This window comes from Hordeum vulgare, chromosome 4H (genome assembly GCF_904849725.1).
Source record: "Hordeum vulgare subsp. vulgare chromosome 4H, MorexV3_pseudomolecules_assembly, whole genome shotgun sequence".
Taxonomy (NCBI): domain Eukaryota; kingdom Viridiplantae; phylum Streptophyta; class Magnoliopsida; order Poales; family Poaceae; genus Hordeum; species Hordeum vulgare.
In genome coordinates this window covers 606,767,398-606,787,720 of record NC_058521.1, presented here as the reverse complement: position 1 = coordinate 606,787,720, position 20,323 = coordinate 606,767,398, and the positions used below count along the sequence as shown (strand labels likewise).

The 20,323-nt window shown below is 46.2% G+C and overlaps 1 protein-coding gene across 1 annotated transcript; it reads right to left on the bottom strand.

The window, feature by feature from the left end:
* Positions 1-18,233: 18,233 nt before the first annotated feature.
* On the bottom strand, positions 18,234-20,043 carry LOC123447574 (protein FLOWERING LOCUS T-like). The gene is made up of 5 exons (XM_045124184.1): positions 19,849-20,043; positions 19,105-19,166; positions 18,634-18,674; positions 18,395-18,483; positions 18,234-18,353 (listed from the first exon to the last, which is right to left on the bottom strand). The coding sequence occupies exons 1-5, from the start codon at positions 20,041-20,043 to the stop codon at positions 18,234-18,236; spliced, it is 507 nt and encodes a 168-aa protein (XP_044980119.1).
* Positions 20,044-20,323: the final 280 nt, after the last annotated feature.

Below are 20,323 nucleotides of genomic sequence, written 5' to 3'. Positions count from 1 at the left end.
GGCCGGCACGGGCGGGGCTAACAAGCACGGAGAGCGGGCGGAGGCGGACGAGCGAAGGTGCGAGCGGGGTGCGATGCAGTTACGAGAGGACGTGCGACTTTGCGAGGTGCGAGGCAGGTTCTTTTTTTTAGGGTAGGTGCGAGGGAGGATTAACGTTAACCAAGTTTTCGTTAGTTTTACGAATCTTTTAGACCGTTGATCGTATGATTAGATGGTCCAAATTTGTATTTGGATCTGTCCTTTCTTTCCTTTTTAGATGATAGATAGTAGATGAAGTAGTTGCAAGATCTTTTTCTAATAATAAAGCAGCTATTGTTTTTGTCGTCCGTCGTGGTCATTTTACAAAAAACACCCTCTAGTTTCCCAAAATCAACCGCAGTCTGTCTTCAAGTGAGTGTGAACCGTTTTTGTATTTACACAAAACCCCCAACATTTGCGCTAAATAACCCACGTTCCATACTTTAGTCACAGCGAATCGTTTTTTTAATAATTTTGCGTAAACCCCCCGACATATGTGTTAATAACCCCGGAGTGAATTCAGAATAAATATGTATTTTCAAATAACAATATATTTTAAACCTTAAATCTAATTTAAACATGTTATATATGAAATTTGATTAGAAAAATCTGCTTAGTTTGAATATGTTGTTATTTTACATGTCACATAATTTTAATAACCCCGGAGTCTATCGAGAATAAATATGTATTTTAAATAACAATATTTTTTAAGCCATAAATCCAATTTAAACATGTTATATATCAAATTTGATTAGAATGTGTAGAGTTTGAATAGTTTGTTATTTAATACTTTTAAAATACTATATAGAATATAATACAAAATCAGTATTTGTCTTTATTTTATACTCATAATCTGTATTGTAACATGTAAACGTAAATGTCAATATTTGGAAAATGTTATAATCTAAGTTCTCTCTTTATACATATTTTATGATCTAAGACCTTACGTACGTGCCTTTTGTTGGCAGAAATCACATGCGTTCTTATCAACGGACTACACTTTTTTTAGTAAATACACAAACAGTTTTTATAAGATGTATATGCACTTATAAAATTGATGAACATCAAAGTACATGGAGGTTTATTTAAAAAAATCAAACTATTCATTTGATAATAATGAATGTTGATAGTTTAATTTTTTAGGATAACAGTTGAATTAATAAGTGCAATCTTAATATATTTTTCATCTATTGCATGTGATGGCTATACATATAGGCTTTTTGGAATATACCTAATTTATAAACGCTGCCTCCTCAGTGTCGAACGACACCACATCGATGATGCCTGAATGTGGTCGTAGGTGCACAACATCAATATGATGAGTCAGAATTAGAATTGGATCGAAATGATCGTGCCTCAGTAAGAAATATTTACTACACGTTGTAACACACGGACATATTTGCTATAAAGTTCTCATGTAATTAGCATCGATACCTCAACATATAAGAAGTTTATTATCCATTACAACGCACGGATACTTTTGCTAATAAGATAAAAGATAAGGCGGCTGCGGACGGCCCGCGTTTGATTGGACCGGCTGATCAAAATCATTTCCTTTTTCTTATAATAACGAAAGAAAATAGGAAAAGAAAAGGAAATTAAGATGGACGGTCAACGAGTCAAAGGAGGCTCCAGTATCTATTTTGGCACGCTTCCACTTGGGTCCAGCCCCAAACCCAATGCACACTTGACCACGGCCGCCTCCCTCCTGCCGGCTGCCGCTATGGATGGACGACGATGAGCTTGCTTGCTCGTGTAGGAGAGAAACCCAAATCGCCTTCTCACACACATTTTGGTGTACATGTACTTGTAGTCTAGGATTTGTAATCCGTTTTTTTATCTTACTTTTAGGAAAGGCTTCTTAACCTTCAAGTCTTGTATTCAATATATATTCGTCCATGAAGTTCAATAACACATCTATCATAAACAACTATTCCATCAATCCCTCTATCTCTCGTTCAATTTGGTATCCGCCGCAAGTTCTTTGACCTAGCCGCCGCCACTTCCGCACAGCGCGCCGCCTCCGGGGCGGTCGGCCTCCATGACCGTCGTCGGGGGCCGCGCCGCCCGTACCTAGGGTTCGTCCGCCGGTCGTGTTGACCGGCTGCCCTAAAGAGTCTTTTTTCCGGTCTCTTGATCCGGATTTTCTCTCTTTTGCCGGTCGTTCTTCCTTTTTGATTTTCCGATCTAAGATCGGGTTGCATCGTCCGCCGTCGCCGTCAACCACCGCGCCTCTACTGCGACATCGGCGCGACCCGACTTCTTCGTCGACCCGGCGGCCTCGCGCAAACCCGACGGCCCCTCAATGCCGCCGTTCGCGCGCCGGCACGCCCGTCGATCTCCGCCGGTCGTCATCGCCCTGCTCCAATCGGGACTCCTGCATCGCCCCGACCCGACGGCCTCGCGCCATGCGACGACCCATCATAGCCGTTGTTCGCGCGCCACCTGCCCGTCGATCTCCACCGTCGCCTCGTTAGGTCGCGCCGCCGCCTGCCTTGGGCCGGCTGCTGCCTCTGGCCGCGCCGCCTGCCTCGGGTTGGCTGCGTCGGGCCGGCTGCCTCCGGCCGCACCGCCTGCCTCGGGCCGACTTCGTCGGGCCGGCTCCCGGCTCCGACCGCATCGGCCTCGCCGTCTGCGTCGGTCCGGCCGTGCCGCCTGCCTCGTGCCGGCTGCCGCCTCCTGCTGCATCGGCTGCTTTGGGCCGGCTAGCGGCTCCTGCCGCATCGGCCTTGTCGGCTGTCGACTACTCGGTCGCCGCCACCCCGCCTCCACCGAACGACGGCCTCGACCTGGCGCGCGATCGGATTGATCACTCGCCTGCGCGCGATCCGCGTCATCTACGCCATGCGACTGACCTGATCAGTCGGTTGCATGCGCCTCCGCAGGTCCTGTGAAGGCTGTCCCAAGAACAGCGCGCCCCTCCATCGATCGAGCAACGGGCTGCCGCTGTGTTGCCCCGTCGGGTCGCAACGCCGCCGCCCAGTGGTTCTCCCCGCGGTTGCCCCGACCCGCGAGCCGCTGCTACACCGCCCCTTCGGGCTGCAGTGCAGCGGCACGCGGTCCTCGCCGCCGCTTGAGGCCGTCCCCGTGGTTGCACCGACCGACGCACCGCTGCTGCGTCGCCTCTTCGGGCCATAGCGTTGCGACACGCGGTCTACGCCGCCACCCCCAAGGTCTTCCCGCCGTCGCTTCGACCCGCGCATTGCCGCTTCGTCGCCCCTTTGGGTCGTAGCAACGCAGCGCGCGGTCCACTCCGCCGTCCCCGCGCGTCGATTTCCTATGGTATGCGTCGCGCCGTCTCCTTCGATGCGGAAACGCCATCGTCCGCGCCGGTCTTCGTCATGTTGTCGGGCTCTTTCTCGCCTACTTCGAGCATCGCCGCCGCGCTCCTAACCAGTCGCTGCCGTCGCCATCTGGCCACCGCCGGCGCTCTCCTTTGACGCTGCTGCAGCTCGCGCATCCGAGTCGCACCGCCCGTCCACCTCCTTCATCTTCGTCCACAACCAGCTCATCGCCAGCGTCGCCGTCGTCTTCCCCGACCACTTCGTCTACTCCGAACACCGCGGGCTACATTGCCCCCCGCCAATTTGCGCCGCAACCGTCGTCGAGTCCTTCTCTACTAGCCTCCTCGACACGGCGTACAAGTTGTGTGCAGGTCCCCTTCTACGCATGCCTAGTGCTCGCAACACTGACGCATGCCTTCGTCCCCGGTGTGTTTCCAGGCCTGGCAAACCTGGAGCGACGCATCGTCAACATTGACTCCGTCCGTCTACGCATGCGCGGTGCTGGCAACACCGATGTGTGCCTTCGTCCATGATGTGTCTCCGGGCTTGGCAAACTCAGCGCGACGCGTCTCAACTCCGTCTTCTTCCCGGCGCATCACTACTTCGACACCACTGCGCCTATGACTAACTCGGCGCCTCCTTGCGCCCACAGCTTCATGGTGACTTCCTCGACACCGGCTACCCCGACTCGACATCGACCACGACATTCTTCGCACGGCTACCTCGACCACGACTACACCACCCTATGCTCTCGGCTACCTCAACATCGACATAAAGGACTATCACCTTGCTTGAGCAACTCATTGGCTTCCTCTACCACGCGTCCGCGATGCGGCACCGTCATCGACGCGGGGGGGGGGGGGGGGGGATGTCAGCCCGTCGGCTGTTATTCTCTCCAGTCTGACCGTCCGCGACGTTCCTGTTGTTCGCAACGCTACCGCTACAACTATGGGGGATGTTAGAGATATATTTGGTGTACATGTATTTTGGTAGTCGGATTTGTAATCCGTCTCCTACCTTATCTTTAGAAAAGGCTTCTTGCCCTTCAAGTCTTGTACCCAATATGTACTCGTCCATCAGGTTTAATAATACATACAAACAACTATTTCATCAATCCCCTCTATCTCTCGTTCAACTCACCACACCATCGGACTCCCCGTTCCGCCATCTTCCCATCGACCCAAGCCTCGTCCACGTGCATTGAGCTGAGCTCATCTGCTCTCCGCTCCGCTCTCATCGGTCACTGCTAGCTATAGGAAGTGAGGAGGGGGAAGAAGGGATCATCTTCCGTGTCCATGAACGGCGGCGGCTCGGGGCCGGCGCCGCCGGATGTCCACTCTGTAAAGGGCGTGGTTGCCGGAGATCCCGTCCGGCGTCTCTCCGACCGGCTCGAGTCGATGCTGCCGCGGGTGGAGGCGCTGGCCGCCGACCGCGCGCGCGTGGAGGAAACCAACAGGGCCCAGCACCAGCTACTGGAAGCCCTTTATGCCCGCCTCCTCCAGGTGATGCATCCCCTCTAGGCTAGGGTTCCTATTTATTTACTGTATGTATTTCAGGGTTTGAATTTTTTTAATTTGTTCTTTGTTTTAATCTATTATTGAATTTCATGGCGGCTCATGATGATGTTTGCGATTGATGGTTGAAGGCGGAGGCGAGCAGGGAGAGGTGGAAGACGGCCTACACCCAGCAGCTTCCTCCCGGTGCCAACTCCAAGCTCGCCGGTAAGAGAGACCAATCTCTCCTCTTCTTCTCAGGATGTTTTGGGCGACTGATTTGGGTGGGAAGCTCGGCGCCATTGGAGATCGTCTATATATATATATGTTGGTATATGATGTGCTCAATAACAAACAATTTGGTTGGCCATTTGGAGATTTTAACATGTAGCTAGAACGAAGCACCCGATTTTGGTGGAATTGCACACATATATATATACTAGCAAAAGACTCATGCGTTGCAACGGGAGAAAGAAATACCACACGGCACACGCTCTTAATTTATAAAAAATGTCTATAATTTAAGAATTTATAGTTACGATACAAATAAAGATGGTCTTATCCTATAAAAATGCAGTTCAAAATTTCACAGGTCTTCTATTTTAACACGGCTTGTATGTAGATTTAATACGTACAAAGAATCAGTCAAGTGACCTTCAGTTTCATCTCTAATCCTGATTTTGTTGACGTGTTCATCCCCAACCCGGATGAGTACCGGTATGAAAAAAGACGAATAATGACTTATTTATTAAGATTGCACCCTAGATAGTATTTTTATTAAACGTTTAACAGATAAAATAATATCATATTTAAATTCTACATATTTTTCTAATCAAATTCCATGTATAATATGTTAAATTTGGAGTTACGGTTTTAAAGATATGAGTATTTACAAAATATTTAATATATGCTACGAGTTTAATGTCATAAACAGTAAGGGCTTTTTTAAAAAATCATCTCGATGGGTTTTTCGACGAAAGCGATAGCCTCTTTATTATTAGGTATATATATATATATATATATATATATATATATATATATATATATATATATATGCATGCTAGCTCCTTCCTATTCATATCATTGCCTCTGTGTTCAATGCAGAACTTCAAGAGAGCGACTTGGTGGATTACCAAGCCCGTGAAGCTCTTACCGCTGCCGATAGCTCTCAAGAGTCTCAACTGAAGGTACTGACCATTCCATAACTAAAAAAAACATTCTGTACTCAGCTTGTGCATGTCATGATTCTCTTAATCATTGATCTGTATTGCATATTTGCATGGTTGTTTTCTTAGTACTGCACAAGATACAGCTGAGCTGAATGAAGGTTACTGGAAATAAAAATCAGTTATTAGGAATTATATTTGATTTCCATGATATCTGATGTCTATATTTAGTTTATCTGGGGAGTGCTAATAGACCAGAGTCTTTTTTGTAACAGGAGAATAGTGACGACGATGCTGATGAGATGGATCTTCAACAGGGCATGGTAAATTGGTAAGTCTCCCTTTCAACCGCCTTTTGCTCAAAAGTCATAAGGGTCCTGATTCTTGATAGTCTGCACACACGAGACCCTGTGTGTGTTACTGGAAACAAAAACCAGTAATTAAGAATTATATCTGATGTCTACGTAGGATAATCCGCTTTGGGGGAGTGCTAATAGACCAGAGTCTCAGACTAGTGAAGATACCGATGAGATGGATCTTCAACACCACACGGTGAGTCTTCCTTCAACTCGAGTTCCCTCCCTCGCTGCTCCATCTTTCCTCTATGCATCCCAGATATAGCATCTGTGTTCCTATTCTCCTCTAGGAATCTTTGCTCGATTTGGTTGGTTTACTATTCTCCTCTAGAAATTGAGTGGACCTAAGTGTTTCACTTTTTATCATCCAAAAGTGGATCCAACATTTCTGACATACCCCCTGTTGCGCATGAGAATTGTGGTGGTGATTAGCCTTCTATGATTTGAAGGTCTTCCTACTCCTGTTGAGCACTTAACATTACCCCATGCATGCTTGTTTTTTTGGCCAGTCAATCATCTATAATTTGCAAATTGTGATATCTTTGCTGGCCAAAGATGAATTCATAAGATTTGTCAGACCTTGGCACTGGTTAGATGGAGTTAGTGGTGGAGCTAGGCATGAATCTCATGTTGGCTTTTGAACGTGCGTATGCAGCTGTACAGGCGTGCCTACGCGATTCTTGCTTCGGCCGGCTACTTGACGGAACTTGCGTAACTAGCAACACGAATAAAACTGATCGATGGATTTGATGGCTAAAGGCCCGTGTCGTGCCTTTGCTTTGTATTGCTTTTCGTTTTTCTGGTTGTTACAATCAACACCCCTAGGGTGTCTTTTATACACGTCCACAAGGGACTATGGAAATAGACTAGGACTAGGAATCCTAATACCACTAGGACTCGGTTTGGCTTTTTTTCCTAATCCTAAAGAAACAACATGATTAACTTCTACATTCACCTTCTTAATCTTGTTGCTTGACTTCACTTCTTGCACTCCGACTTTCCTCCTCATCTCGATGAACTTCTGTCGACCGAGGGACTTGGTGAAAATATCGGCAAGTTGGTCTTTCGTGTTCACATGTTGAACCTCGATCAACCCTTCTTCAATGCATTCCCGGATATGGTGGAACCGGGTATCTATGTGCTTGCTCCTTTCGTGATGAACCGGATTTTTGCACAACGAGATTGCAGCTTGGTTATCGATCTTCAGTGACACCTTCTGCACCTCCCGCTTTGCAGGAATAGCTAGGAGTCTTCTCAGCCACACTGCTTGACAAGCCGCCGTGCTTGTCGCTATGTATTCTGCCTCGCATGAAGACAATGCCACCACCTTTTGCTTCTGAGAATTCCAGCTAATCGGATTCGGGCCAAGGTAGAAAACCATGCCCGTTGTGCTCTTTCGGTCATCAACATCACCTGCCATGTCACTATCTGAATATCCACGAAGTATCAATCCTTCCTTTCCCTTTCTGTACGTGCAGCCAAGATTAATTGTGCCTTTCACATAGCGTAGAATTTGATTGACCGCGCTCATGTGTTCGGTTGTCGGATTCTCCATGAAACGACTCACGATCCCGACTGAATAAGCCAAGTCAGGTCGGGTATGAACCAAGTATCTTAGGCTACCCACAACGCTTCGATACATTGTGGTGTCCACCGGCGGATTTGAGCTACGCTTGCTCAACTTGTGACGTTGGTCCACTGAAACTTGTGTCGCGTAGCAGTCTGACATGCCACACTTGTCCAATAACTTGACCGCGTAAGCCGATTGACATAGGGAAATCTCCCCGGAGCTTGGCTTCACTTCGATGCCCAAGTAATAGCTGAGTAATACCAGATCACTCATGCTAAACTTGTTCTTCATTTGCGCCTTGAAACGTTCAATTTCTTGTACGCTATCTCCGTTGATAATCAGATCGTCAACATAAACTCCAACTAGCAGGTTTGAGCCTTTGGAGTTCTTTGTATAGACTGCGTGCTCGAGGGGGCATCTCTTGAACCCGAGCGAGACCAGACTTCGGTCTAACTTTGAGTTCCAAGCTCTTGGCGCTTGCTTCAACCCGTAAAGTGCCTTCTTGAGCTTGTAAACTTTCCCTTCTTCGCCTTTCTTCTCGTAGCCGAGGGGTTGTTCCACGTACACTTCTTCTGTGAGATCGCCGTTGAGGAAAGCGGATTTAACATCCATATGATGAACCTTCCAATCCTCTTGTGCTGCCAAAGCTAGGAGCACTCTCACCGTCTCGATTCGAGCAACCGGTGCAAACACCTCATCATAGTCAACTCCTTGACGTTGTACATAGCCCTTTGCAACGAGTCTTGCCTTGTACTTCACAATGGCACCCTCCGTGTCCTTCTTTAACTTGTAAACCCACTTCAAACCTATCGTCTTTTGGTTTGGAGGTCGGGTTACCAAAGTCCACGTTCCATTGCTCTCAATTGCCTTCATCTCCTCATCCATGGCGTGCGTCCAGCTAGGACTTTTGCTCGCCTCTACGAAGTTCGCCGGATCCTCAACTCTGAAAAGACATAGTCCGGAGTACTCGAGCGTAACTGGCTTTGTGTACTTGTATACTTTCTTGAGGGTCTTGTAGCGACGAGGCCCTGAGGAGTCCGTTGTGGCTTGCGAAGGAGGCGACACAAATTGTGTCGGTGTTGATGCACTTGAGGAAGATGGCTGAGACCCTGGTGTGTCATCGACATCCTTGTCGTCGGCGTAGTCGTCGTGACCGTGACCATCATCTTGATTGTCGTCGTCACTATGCGCCTCGTTGTCGATGTTGTCGTCGAGATCTCCGCCTGTGTCGTGCGCGGCGTTGTCGCTATCTCCTTGCGACCTATGCGCGTCGTCGTCGGTGTCGGCACCATGATGATCACTACCATTGTGGTCACCTTGGTTGGGCGTCTTGCCAACCACCTGGACATCCTCCCCTGCATCATCATCAGTTGGAAATTCAACTGCAAATATGTTACTGTTTGGAGCATCGTCGGCTGCTGCACTCCAATTCCACGCTTTGTTTTCTTCAAACACGACGTCGCGTGAAATCCGTGGACGCTTGATTTGTGGATAATAGAAGCGGTATGCCTTGGTGCTGGAACTCCTCTCGTATTCGATGAACACCATCTTGGTGCTACGATCGGCAAGCTTTGAGAGATGCGGCTCCGCCGTCTTCACATGTGCCACACCCCCGAACATCCGTAGATGAGACACATTCGGCTTACGCCCATAAATTGCTTCATACGGAGTCTTGCCGATCACCGCCTTCGTTGGAGCCCGGTTGAGAAGATAGACCGCCGCCGAGACAGCTTCTCCCCAAAAAGTCCTCGGCAGGTTCTTGCTCTTGAGTAAACTCCTTGCCATGTCAACGACGGTTCGATTGCGCCTTTCAATGACCCCATTCTGCTGCGGCGTGTAAGGTGCCGTGAGGAACCTCTTTATGCCAATCTTCTCGCAGTAGTCGTTGAACTCATTCGACGTAAACTCTCCGCCGCGATCTGTCCGTAGAGCGCGAACCTTCAGCTTGTGTTCCATCTCTGTTGCAGCCTTCAGCTTCTTGAATGCTTCAAACGCCTCATCTTTAGACCGTAGGAGAATGACTCACATATATCTCGAGTAGTCGTCTACCACACGGAAGAAATACTTCTTTCCAGCGTGAGTTGCCGGGGTGATAGGGCCACATAGATCACCATGGAGCAGCTCGAGTGCATCACTTGCACGATAGGTAGACTGAGCAGGGAATGGCCTGCGGTGCTGTTTTTCAACCAAGCACCCGTCACATACTCGATCAACATGGTCGATAACTGGCATCCCGGATACCATCTCCATCTTTGACATCTTCTTCAAGGCGTAGAAGTTAACGTGTCCAAATCTAGCATGCCATAACCACGAATCATCATCACTCTTGGCGAGCCAACACTCCGGTTGAGATTGATCAAGGTTGAGGATATATAGCCTATTCCGTGTGCGATTAACACGAGCTAGCACGTTTCGGAGGTTGTCGAAGATCGTCATCACTCCGCTTTCGATATTCACCTTGCATCCATCCTCGTCAAGCTTCCCAATAGAGATGATGTTGTTGCGCAGCCGTGGGATGTAGTACACTCCGGTGAGTATGCGATGTTCGCCTGTGAGACCCTCAAAGAGGACAGATCCTTGCCCGCAAATCTCCACAGCTGAACCATCACCGAACTTGACCGAGCCTTCAACATCGTATTCCAGCTCGAGGAATTTCTCCTTGCACCCCGTCATGTGGTTACTGGCACCCGTGTCGAGATACCACGACACGTTCTGATCATCGGATAACTTTGGTGTCACTTTTTCCTCAAGAAGTAGCACCTTCCGGCTTGGTTTCATAACCATTGTTTCAGCGAGATCACAAATTTCAGCCATCAGAAGACATGGACCTTCGTCTTCCTGCTTTGCCAAATTTGCCATGATCTCCCGCTTGTTAGGCTTTGGACAATCCTTCGCAAAGTGACCCATCTTATTGCAGTTATAACACTTGACCTCGGACAAGTCCAAGTTCCGTGGTTTCTGCTCTTTAGATTGGCCCGCCTTACCACGACCTTGTGGTTTGCCTTTTCCTTTGCCTTTTCTGGTTTGTCCATCGCCCTTCGTGTTGCTTGAGCCTTCGCCACCGTCACGCCTTCCTTTGCTACTTGGGGCCTCCCAATCTGCGCGCGAGTACATGAGTTGGTCACTACCTCCTCCTTTGCCTTTTCGACAGCCACGAGCATTCTCTTCCCATGTCCGCAGGCGTCCGATCGCCTCCGTTATGGTCATGTCGTTGATGTCGTAAAGCTGCTCGAGCGTGCCGATGATGTACGTGAATTTGTCAGTCACTGAACTGAAAAATTTCTCCACAATCTCGGTCTCCTCGAGCTTTGCACCAAGCGCGCGGATCTCTCCTACCAAAGTAGTAAGACGCATGGCATAGTCGTTCACCGATTCAGTTTCCTCCATCCGCAACTTGTGAAATTGGCGCTTCAGCACTTGTGCCCGAGCCTTGGTGACGCGATCTTCTCCGATCCTCATCTCCTTGAGTGCGTTCCACGCCTCTCTTGCCGTCTCGAACTCCGCCAATGTCATTAGCACGGAATCCGGCACGGACTGGGCTATGGCGGCCATGGCACCTTCGTCGGACTCGTCATCGACGTCGTCGTCCGTGATTGCCTGCCACACTCGAAGGGTTCGGAGAATAATCTTCATCTTCACCGCCCACACGCCATAGTTGGCGTCGGTGAGCATCGGGTACTGGATGGGGATGTTGCGATGCGCCTGGACGTTGGCGCCGCTCGTTCCTCCACCACCGGTTGTTGACTTGACGCCCTTCTTCACCTTGTCGCCATTCTTGTTCGCCTTGGCACCGCCGCTGCCGGACTTGACCGACTCAGCGTCGCTGTCCGTCATCGTAGATCGTCGAGGCTTTAGATACCAATTGTTGGCTTTTGAACGTGCGTATGCAGCTGTGCAGGCGTGCCTACGCGATTCTTGCTTCGGCCGGCTACTTGACGGAACTTGCGTAACTAGCGACACGAATAAAACTGATCGATGGATTTGATAGCTAAAGGCCCGTGTCGTGCCTTTGCTTTGTATTGCTTTTCGTTTTTCTGGTTGTTACAATCAACACCCCTAGGGTGTCTTTTATACACGTCCACAAGGGACTATGGAAATAGACTAGGACTAGGAATCCTAATACCACTAGGACTCAGTTTGGCTTTCTTTCCTAATCCTAAAGAAACAACATGTTATGTTGAGTCTGGTGCAATCCTTTGTTCTATCACTCGCACTAGGAGATAAGAGATTAACTAGTAAAATCTGTTGATGAGCATTGTGCTGTGCGGTTATTTTTGGATATCTTGCCATGTAATTAAGTTAAGTAAAAGTTGATCATGCAGAGCGAAGATGGATGATGGTCTTCAAATTAATTATTGCTTCACTTTTGCTTGTCTCCTGCAGTTGATGACTTCAAATTATTCGAGGAGAGAATGGTGTACAAGGATGTAAGGCTTCTCTCCACTTCCAAAGAATAGAAGAAATTTGGGAGTCCGTAAATTCTGCCTTGTGTAGGGCATATGGAACTTTGATCTGAAAAGTAGCATATGGGACTTTGATGTGAAAAGTGAAAATTGGCTTCCTTCCTGTCTAAGTTTGCCTTGATTGGGCTTTTGAATATCTTCATCCATGCCATGACTCTAAAAACCTACTATGGTACTTAAGCTGGACTTTGAGAAAACTTTTGATCTAATTGACCATACATCAATCATTGATACTCGTAGAGCTGGATTCACATGATTTTCTCATCTGGTGATTTTCTATAGACCACTCTTAATAACCAATGCAGCACAACCTTTTTTCGAACCGGGCTCTTCTCCTTTCCTTTATAAAGCATGACGGAAATACACAGTTTTCCTCCGAACCAGAGCAAGAACAAGGGAAAGAGGGAGAAGCGAGTTCGGGGCAATACCAGGAAACCCACCGTCTGCGCCTGTCATCAGGAACACAAGACTATGGGGCGAAAACCTAGGTATCACCCAAACCCGCCAGAAACTAGGAAAGAAAAATCACCACCAAGTACCACAATAAGTCCTACCAGACAACAAGACAAAGCCACCAGTACTACGACAGGCCACGCAGGTAAGAATGCCCAGCATATCGCAGTAAGACCAACAATATAAACATCATTGTAGGCAGGTAAGAATGCATTAATCCAAGCATAATATTGCCACATAGAATTAGGCCCATACTCAGTCCCCAGCATTGCACCCACTGTCCTCCATACTACTCTAGCAATAGGGCAAAGAAACATCACGTGCTGGGCAGACTCCAGCTGATCACAAAATGAACAGTTTGGATGCCCTGCGAGTGCCTTTTTTTTTCAAATTGTCTCTAGTTAGAATGGCCTTTTGGCACAGTTGCCACATAAAAATCTGGATTTTCAAAGGTATTTTTGCCCCCCATATCCATTTATAATTGGAACCAGCCAAATTCCTCTCTAGCCAGCGATACATAGATCTAGTAGTATGCTCCTGAGAACTATCAAGTTTCCAGTATATCTCATCATCTTTTTTCATATCCATCTTCTCCACAACATAATTCTTAAGCTCATTCCATTTCAGGAGCATATCATTGGTAAGCCTTCTTCTAAAGGAAGAACAAGGATTCATAGATTCAACTTTGTCTACCGTATTATTCTGATCCATACAAATCTCAAACAGATCAGGGAACTTATCCTTAAGAATGAAACTATCATCCAGATCATCAAACCAAAGGCTAGCAATATTACCCTTGTTAACCCGAATACCTCTACCAGCCATATAATATTCTTTAACTTTCAAAAGCGCTTTTCAGCAAGGGGAGTCGCTGGCTTTCTGTTTAACCAACGCAACATATATTTAGCCCTCACAATGTCCTGCCACAACCCTTTCTTTTTATCTAACTTCCACCACAATGCAGCACAACCTGATTAGCCCACAAATTCAAACTAACGCTTGTCCTAAATTCCCGATGATTCAATTTGTTGATGATACCATACTAGTGCTACCTGCAAGTCCTCAATTCATGCAGATGAAAAACCCGCTCTTACATTTTACATATTTCACGCGCTTGAAAGTAAACTATAGTAAATCCATCATAGTACCAATCAATGTTCCTAAAACCCAGATGTCACTTTTCTTACATGTTATGGATTGCAAGCAAGGATTGTTATGACCGGCACTACGTACCAACGGACTAGGCCCAATGGGCAGGATTAGTACGGGCCGGGGTAAATTTCTTTTACGGACCGGACGAGTACGCGGGCTCTATTCTGACCGAAAAAATGGGCAGCATAATCCGCATACTCGTCGGATTTTTGCGGGGTCTGAGTTGCTCTTAGCTGACTACGGCGTGCTCAATGAATTTACCATTTATCTCGTGTTGCGCTGCATGCGCATCGTTGTCAGGACAGTTGCTGGGAAGAAAATCATTGACCATGCGTTTATGCACCCACAGACCGTTGACGACATCAAGGCGTGGATTTACTCTGAGGCGGGCGTTCTCCCGGAGCAGCAGCAGCTCTGGGGGGAGGGCGAAGAGATCTGTGGCCCGTGCACCCTTGTTCTGCGGATCCGTCCTCCTAGTGGTCAGTGAGATGCAGCGTTCTTGTTTCTAGTCTGACTCTGACCGGAGTCTAGCATGTACTCCCCTGTTCCAAAATAAGTGTCTCAAACTTAGTACAATTTTATACAAGAGCTAGTACAAAGTTAAGATACTTATTTTGAGACGGAAGGAGTAGTTTAGAGATGGAAGTAAATTGGGCCTTGACTGATGGTGGTATTAGCGACTCTGTAGCAAACAGCGGGTTTAGCATGTGTGGGGTCGTTTTGCCACAATGCTGCAGGGTGTGAACGTTTAGTTTCTGGACTTGTAACATGTTATGTTGAGTCTGGTGCAATCGCTCTGATGATGTCCCTTAATTTTGTTTTCGCCTTTGTCCCTATCCCTAGTTCTAGTGTCTCTTTTTTCTCGTATTCTTTTTATTTTTTGGATTTTCATTCGGTTTTTCCTAATTAGCCGAGATTGTTAGGTTTTCAGGTCCGGTTTTGCTTATAAACTGGACCAACTCTCTTCTTTTTAATGAAATGCATGAACCCCTACCCGTTTTGAGAAGTTCTTGAAAAAAAAGTCTGGTGCAATCCTTTGTTCTGTCACTCGATCGGCCTTTGTCCCTATCCCTAGTTCTAGTGTCTCTTTTTTCTCGTATTCTTTTTATTTTTGGGTTTTCATTCGGTTTTTCCTGATTAGCCGAGAATGTTAGGTTTTCAATGTTAGGTTTTCAATGTTAGGTTTTCAGGTCCGGTTTTGCTCATAAACTGGACCAACTCTCTTCTTCTTAATGAAATGCATGAACCCCTATCCGTTTTGAGGTGTTCTTAAAAAAAAGTCTAGTGCAATCCTTTGTTCTGTCACTCGATCGCACTAGGAGAGAAGAAATTAACTAGTAAGAACAGTTGTTGAGCATTGTGTTGTGCTGTCATTTTTGGATATCTTGCCATGTAATTAAGTTAAGTAAAAGTTGATGATGCAGAGCGATGATAGACGATGTTATGTTGATGACTTCAAATTATTCGAAGAGTGCATGGTGTACAAGGATGTAAGGCTTCTCTCCACTTCCATAGATGGAAGAAATTTGGGAGTCGGTAAATTGTGCCTTGAGTAGGGGATATGGGACTTTGATCTGTAAAGTGAAAATTGGCTTCCTTCCTGTCTAAGTTTGCCTTGATTGTGCTTTTGAATATCTTCATCCATGCCATGACTCTAAAAACCTACTATGGTAATTAAGCTCGACTTTGAGAGAACTTTTGATCTAATTGACCATGACTTAATCATTGATATTCTTAGAGCCAGAGATTTTGGAGAGAAATGGCTAAACTGGATTCACATGATTTTCTCATATGGTACCTGTGTTGTCCTCAATGGAGTCCCTCGCAAGATATTTCAGTACAAAAGAGGAGTCAGGCAAGGGGACCCTCCGTCTCTCTTGCTTTTGTTCTAGCTGTTGAGGTTTCACGCGCTTGAAAGTAAACCATAGCAAATCCATCATAGTGCCAATCAATGTTCCTAAAACCCAGATGTCACTTTTGTTATATGTTTTGGATTGCAAGCTAGGACCATTTCCATTCACTTATCTGGGTCTTCTAATGAATACATCCATGCCCAGAATTGAAGATTTCAACCCCATTATGCAACGAATTGAAAGAAGACTCTCTGGCTGTTCACTATGCTATCTTATGATGGCAGATTCCATTTTATCAAATCTGTATTTTCCTCTTTGCTAATCTTCTTCATGAGCAGTCTGGCTCTCCCTGTTGGAGTAGCAGAGCAAATAAATAAATATCTCAGCTCCATAAACAAAATACACTTATTACCGAACGGAGGAAGTACACTTATTATCGGACGGAGAGAGTACTTTTACCTATTTATTTGCTCTGAGATATTTATGCAAGATCTCCTCGAGAGGAGCTAAAAGTCTGGTTAATGCAAGATCTCCTCGAGGGTCAGTGGTGAACTCTAGGCTCCCAAACCTGACTTCCTGACTGGGGGTGAAGTTCCCGACCAGGCCGAGGTGGCCGACCGGATTGGCGTGCACAACGACGCTTTCAAAAGCGAAGATCTATCTGGGGACGAAGACATCCCTGTTGATGATCTCCTAGCTGATGACTAGGCGTGTCATCGATCCATTCGGCGATCCAATCAGTGAAACTCTCAATCAAAGCACCAATGTCGGTGTCAAAACCGACAGATCTCGGGTAGGGGGTCCCGAAATGTGGACCTTAGATCGATGGGTTACAGGAAAGAGGAGGAGACAATATTTTCCCAGGTTCGGGTCCCCTTGAGGAGGTAAAACCCTACGTCCTGCTTGATTATATTGACGTGGATGCTGATTGCACAGTCTACCTCGAAATCGTGTATACTAAACCCTAGATGAATCAACCTGTCTACATGGACGAGGACCCCCGGTTTATATAGTCACGAGGGGACCTAAGGTTACATACAACCGACCTAGTCTACTTTTACTTGGACGCCACACCGGTCTTCGGTGTTTTCCCACTCGAGTACGAGACGACCGTACAGCCCGACTTTCAATTAGTACGACCCATAAGGCCGGCTTCTTCACGGTAAGCTGAATACCTGAGGATCCCTTAATTCGGGACTCCCTCAGGCCCCTCATCCAGACTTCCCAGCAGCCAAAGTTGTCGGTTGTCGTCTGCGTTGGTCTCTCGGACACCGTGGTATGCTGCTTTTGGATCTCCTGCTAGGGAAGCAATATTCGTTTGCCAACGTCAACACATATAGCATCATTAAATTAAATTAGGACAATGCATGTGCATTGCGGCGAGGTATAAAATCGGTTTTCTGACAAAAAAATTCGTATCTTCTCACGTGCTTTTTCTTTGGCTTTCAGACTTGAATCTTTCGTATCTTTTCAACCAAAAGTTTAAAATAAGTTTCGTTTTCAGGTTTGTGTTTCTTGTGACGAGGAATTTCAAACAAGATTCATTTTGGATATTTTTGAGGAAATTTGGAGATTTTGTTAAGTTTCAATTGTTGAAACTCAGTGCGAGAGAGCGACAAAATCACAAGTTTCGGAAATGCGGACGTCCAAATCTGAACCTTAGTGCGAGAGAGCGACAAAATCACAAGTTTCGGAAATGCGGACGTTCAGATCTGAACCTTAGTGCGAGTGAACTGAAAAATTACAAGTTTTCCAAAACTATGAACATCAAATCGTAAGTTTTAGGTATTAAAACTTACAATTTGATGTACGTTTTTATGAGATCAAACAACTTTAAGAATCGCGAGGCAATTGGGCGGCCGGGCTAAGAGAGCAGTCGCAATGCTCCGGCACCTACATGCCCTTACAATTTTCTAATGTTTTATTTATTCATGTATCTCTTTGGATGGATGGTGGGTACGTAGTTATAGTCAGCTTGCTTCATGTAGGCAAAATTTACAAATCTGATCTAAAGACACAACAAATTCATAAAGTGATCTGTTTTTGGAAGATCTTTTTCGCATAATCTTTTAGTGTGTTGCCCGACAGCTAGACGCCACAATAACGCCTAAGTCCTAGACGACGTCACACCTCCGACCATGCTGACGCTCCGTTATAGGCCCGCCCCCATCCTGCAGTGTGGTGCCACACTACACTATGTGGCGTCTTTGTCTTAGGGCGCCACACTGCAGGGGGTGGGGTCGGGCCTTGACACGGGGCGCTAGCATGGCCGGGGTGCGGCGTCTATGTCTCAGATGCCATATAATGCAGTGTGACGCCAAGCTTCCGGACGACACACTAAAAAAATTACGTGAGTGAATTTTTTTTGAAAACAGTCCACTTTATGAATTTGATACGTTTTTGGGTCAGATTTGTTAATTTTGCCTCATGTGTACCACCTCCGGCCACCGCAGCTGCCCTCCCTCTGGCAGTTGAAGTAGGCGGCTGCGACTGGAGCGCCGAGGCTGTAGCACTCAGCCAAGTCCCTCGTGACGAAGTTGTTTTTTTTTTTCAGGAAACTATGAGCTTTATTCAACAACAATGGCACCACCCTGCCGCCTGCCGGAACACCACGAATACCAAACGGTGGATCCCCACCGTCGGCTCCGGCTTCTCGTAGGCCACCACCTCGGTTCATGCATGCACCCAAAAAAAATCCTCTTCAGTGCACCAGCTCATGGTTATTTTTCCTTCATTCATATTTATGAAAAAAGACAGCTAGGGAAGATAATTGGCATGATACTCTACATGTACGTACTCGATGCATGGGTAAATTAGTTTCTTACCAAGGCCCACTTCACCTCCTTCTGGTATGTCTGTGACAAGCCTGTGAATATATGCAGGAGTTAAACTGAATCAGTTAGCTTAATTAACTATCACTTCCGTCTAGGTTTATTGGTCCTTTTCATATTTTATGTAAAATTTTGATCATAAATCTAATTAATAAAATGTTAGTGCATGTCATACAAAATAATATTGTTGGATTTGTATTTGAACATAGTTTTCAATGATATTATTTTTAATGTCATGCATTAACAGTTTGTTAGTTAGATCTAAAATCAAAGTTTGACATAATATACAAGGAGGACTAATAAATCAGGACGGAGGAAGTACTATATATATAGTATACATAAAGTAATGGATATTTTTTTGTCGAAAAGGTTATAATTAACCCTCCAAAAAGCGCACGAATAACGGAAGTACTAGTAGGTATTAAGGTAAAGCTAGCTTAATTTAGCCGACATGCACGCACGTACCAATGGAGGTACTCCCGTTCGGAAGGGTCGCTTGGTCTAGGCACATCAGGGTCAACCATCACCTAGTTAAAAAAAATAACATTGAACACATTATTGCATTGCATGGACAAATAACTGTGAGTAACTCCTTTGTTAAAAGAAATGACGGGTGTTTGAATTAAACAAAATTGACGGGTGTCGGTATGAGTGCAAAATAAAGTATGTGGTGTGTCCAAGAAATATTCCAAGCGTTACTCTAGATCCCGGAACTATGTAGTACTACTCTTTATGTAAAGAAATATAAACTCATTTAAATCATTAAAATAGTGACCTAAACGTTCTTATATTTCTTTACGGAGGGAATATGAAACTTACTACTCCCTCCATCCCAATATACAGGGCCTATACAATTTTAGATGTTGATTTTGACCATTGATAATGCTCCTGATGACTGTAACAAGTTATTAGGTCTTTGTCAAAATCAACCTCGAAATATGTACTAGGCACTATATATTTGGATGGAGGAAGTAGTGGGTTTGATACTAGCTATATAGTTCCTGTGATGCAGCGTGGTCTGGGTAAGTGACTCTGTGACTATAACACCTTTGGATTTGCAATTTAACTTTTTGTTGAGGTGTTGGTTTAACTTTTTGTTGAGTTGTTGGATTTGCAATACAGTATTTCCTGGACCTGAAGCGAGGAAGTAGCCGGAACAAATGGACGGGTTATATGCATGAAATATGATGGAGCAGATCGACCACTCACGAGCGTGTAGAGTGATCCCGCTCTTCCTGTGATGCGCACCGTGGGTTGGTTGGCCACCTGCGACGTCCTCAGCTCGGACCCAACCGTCATCTCACGGTTGCCGTACAACACCTTGAGCCGCGCCGACGCGTCGAAGTAGTCGACCACGTCGCCGACGATCCTCCCGACGATTAAAGGATCCCTCGACCTCAACATATGCCCCAGGGTCACCTCCTCTTACTTACTTAACCCTACTTCTTAATAGGGCGTTCAGATAGATAGATAGATAGATAGATAGATAGAGTGTTATGGTATGTGCACGGCGCGTCCTAGCTAGTGCTGTTTATATATGCCGGCTCGGCCTTTCAGTGAAGTTCCTACGCAAGCATCTTGACTGAGTGTGACTACGTTTCGAAAGGTACTTTTGTTTTGTGGGTGTGGATGGGGGAATAGATACGTGCCTTTTAACTAATAAGCCAATGGACTACACTAACCA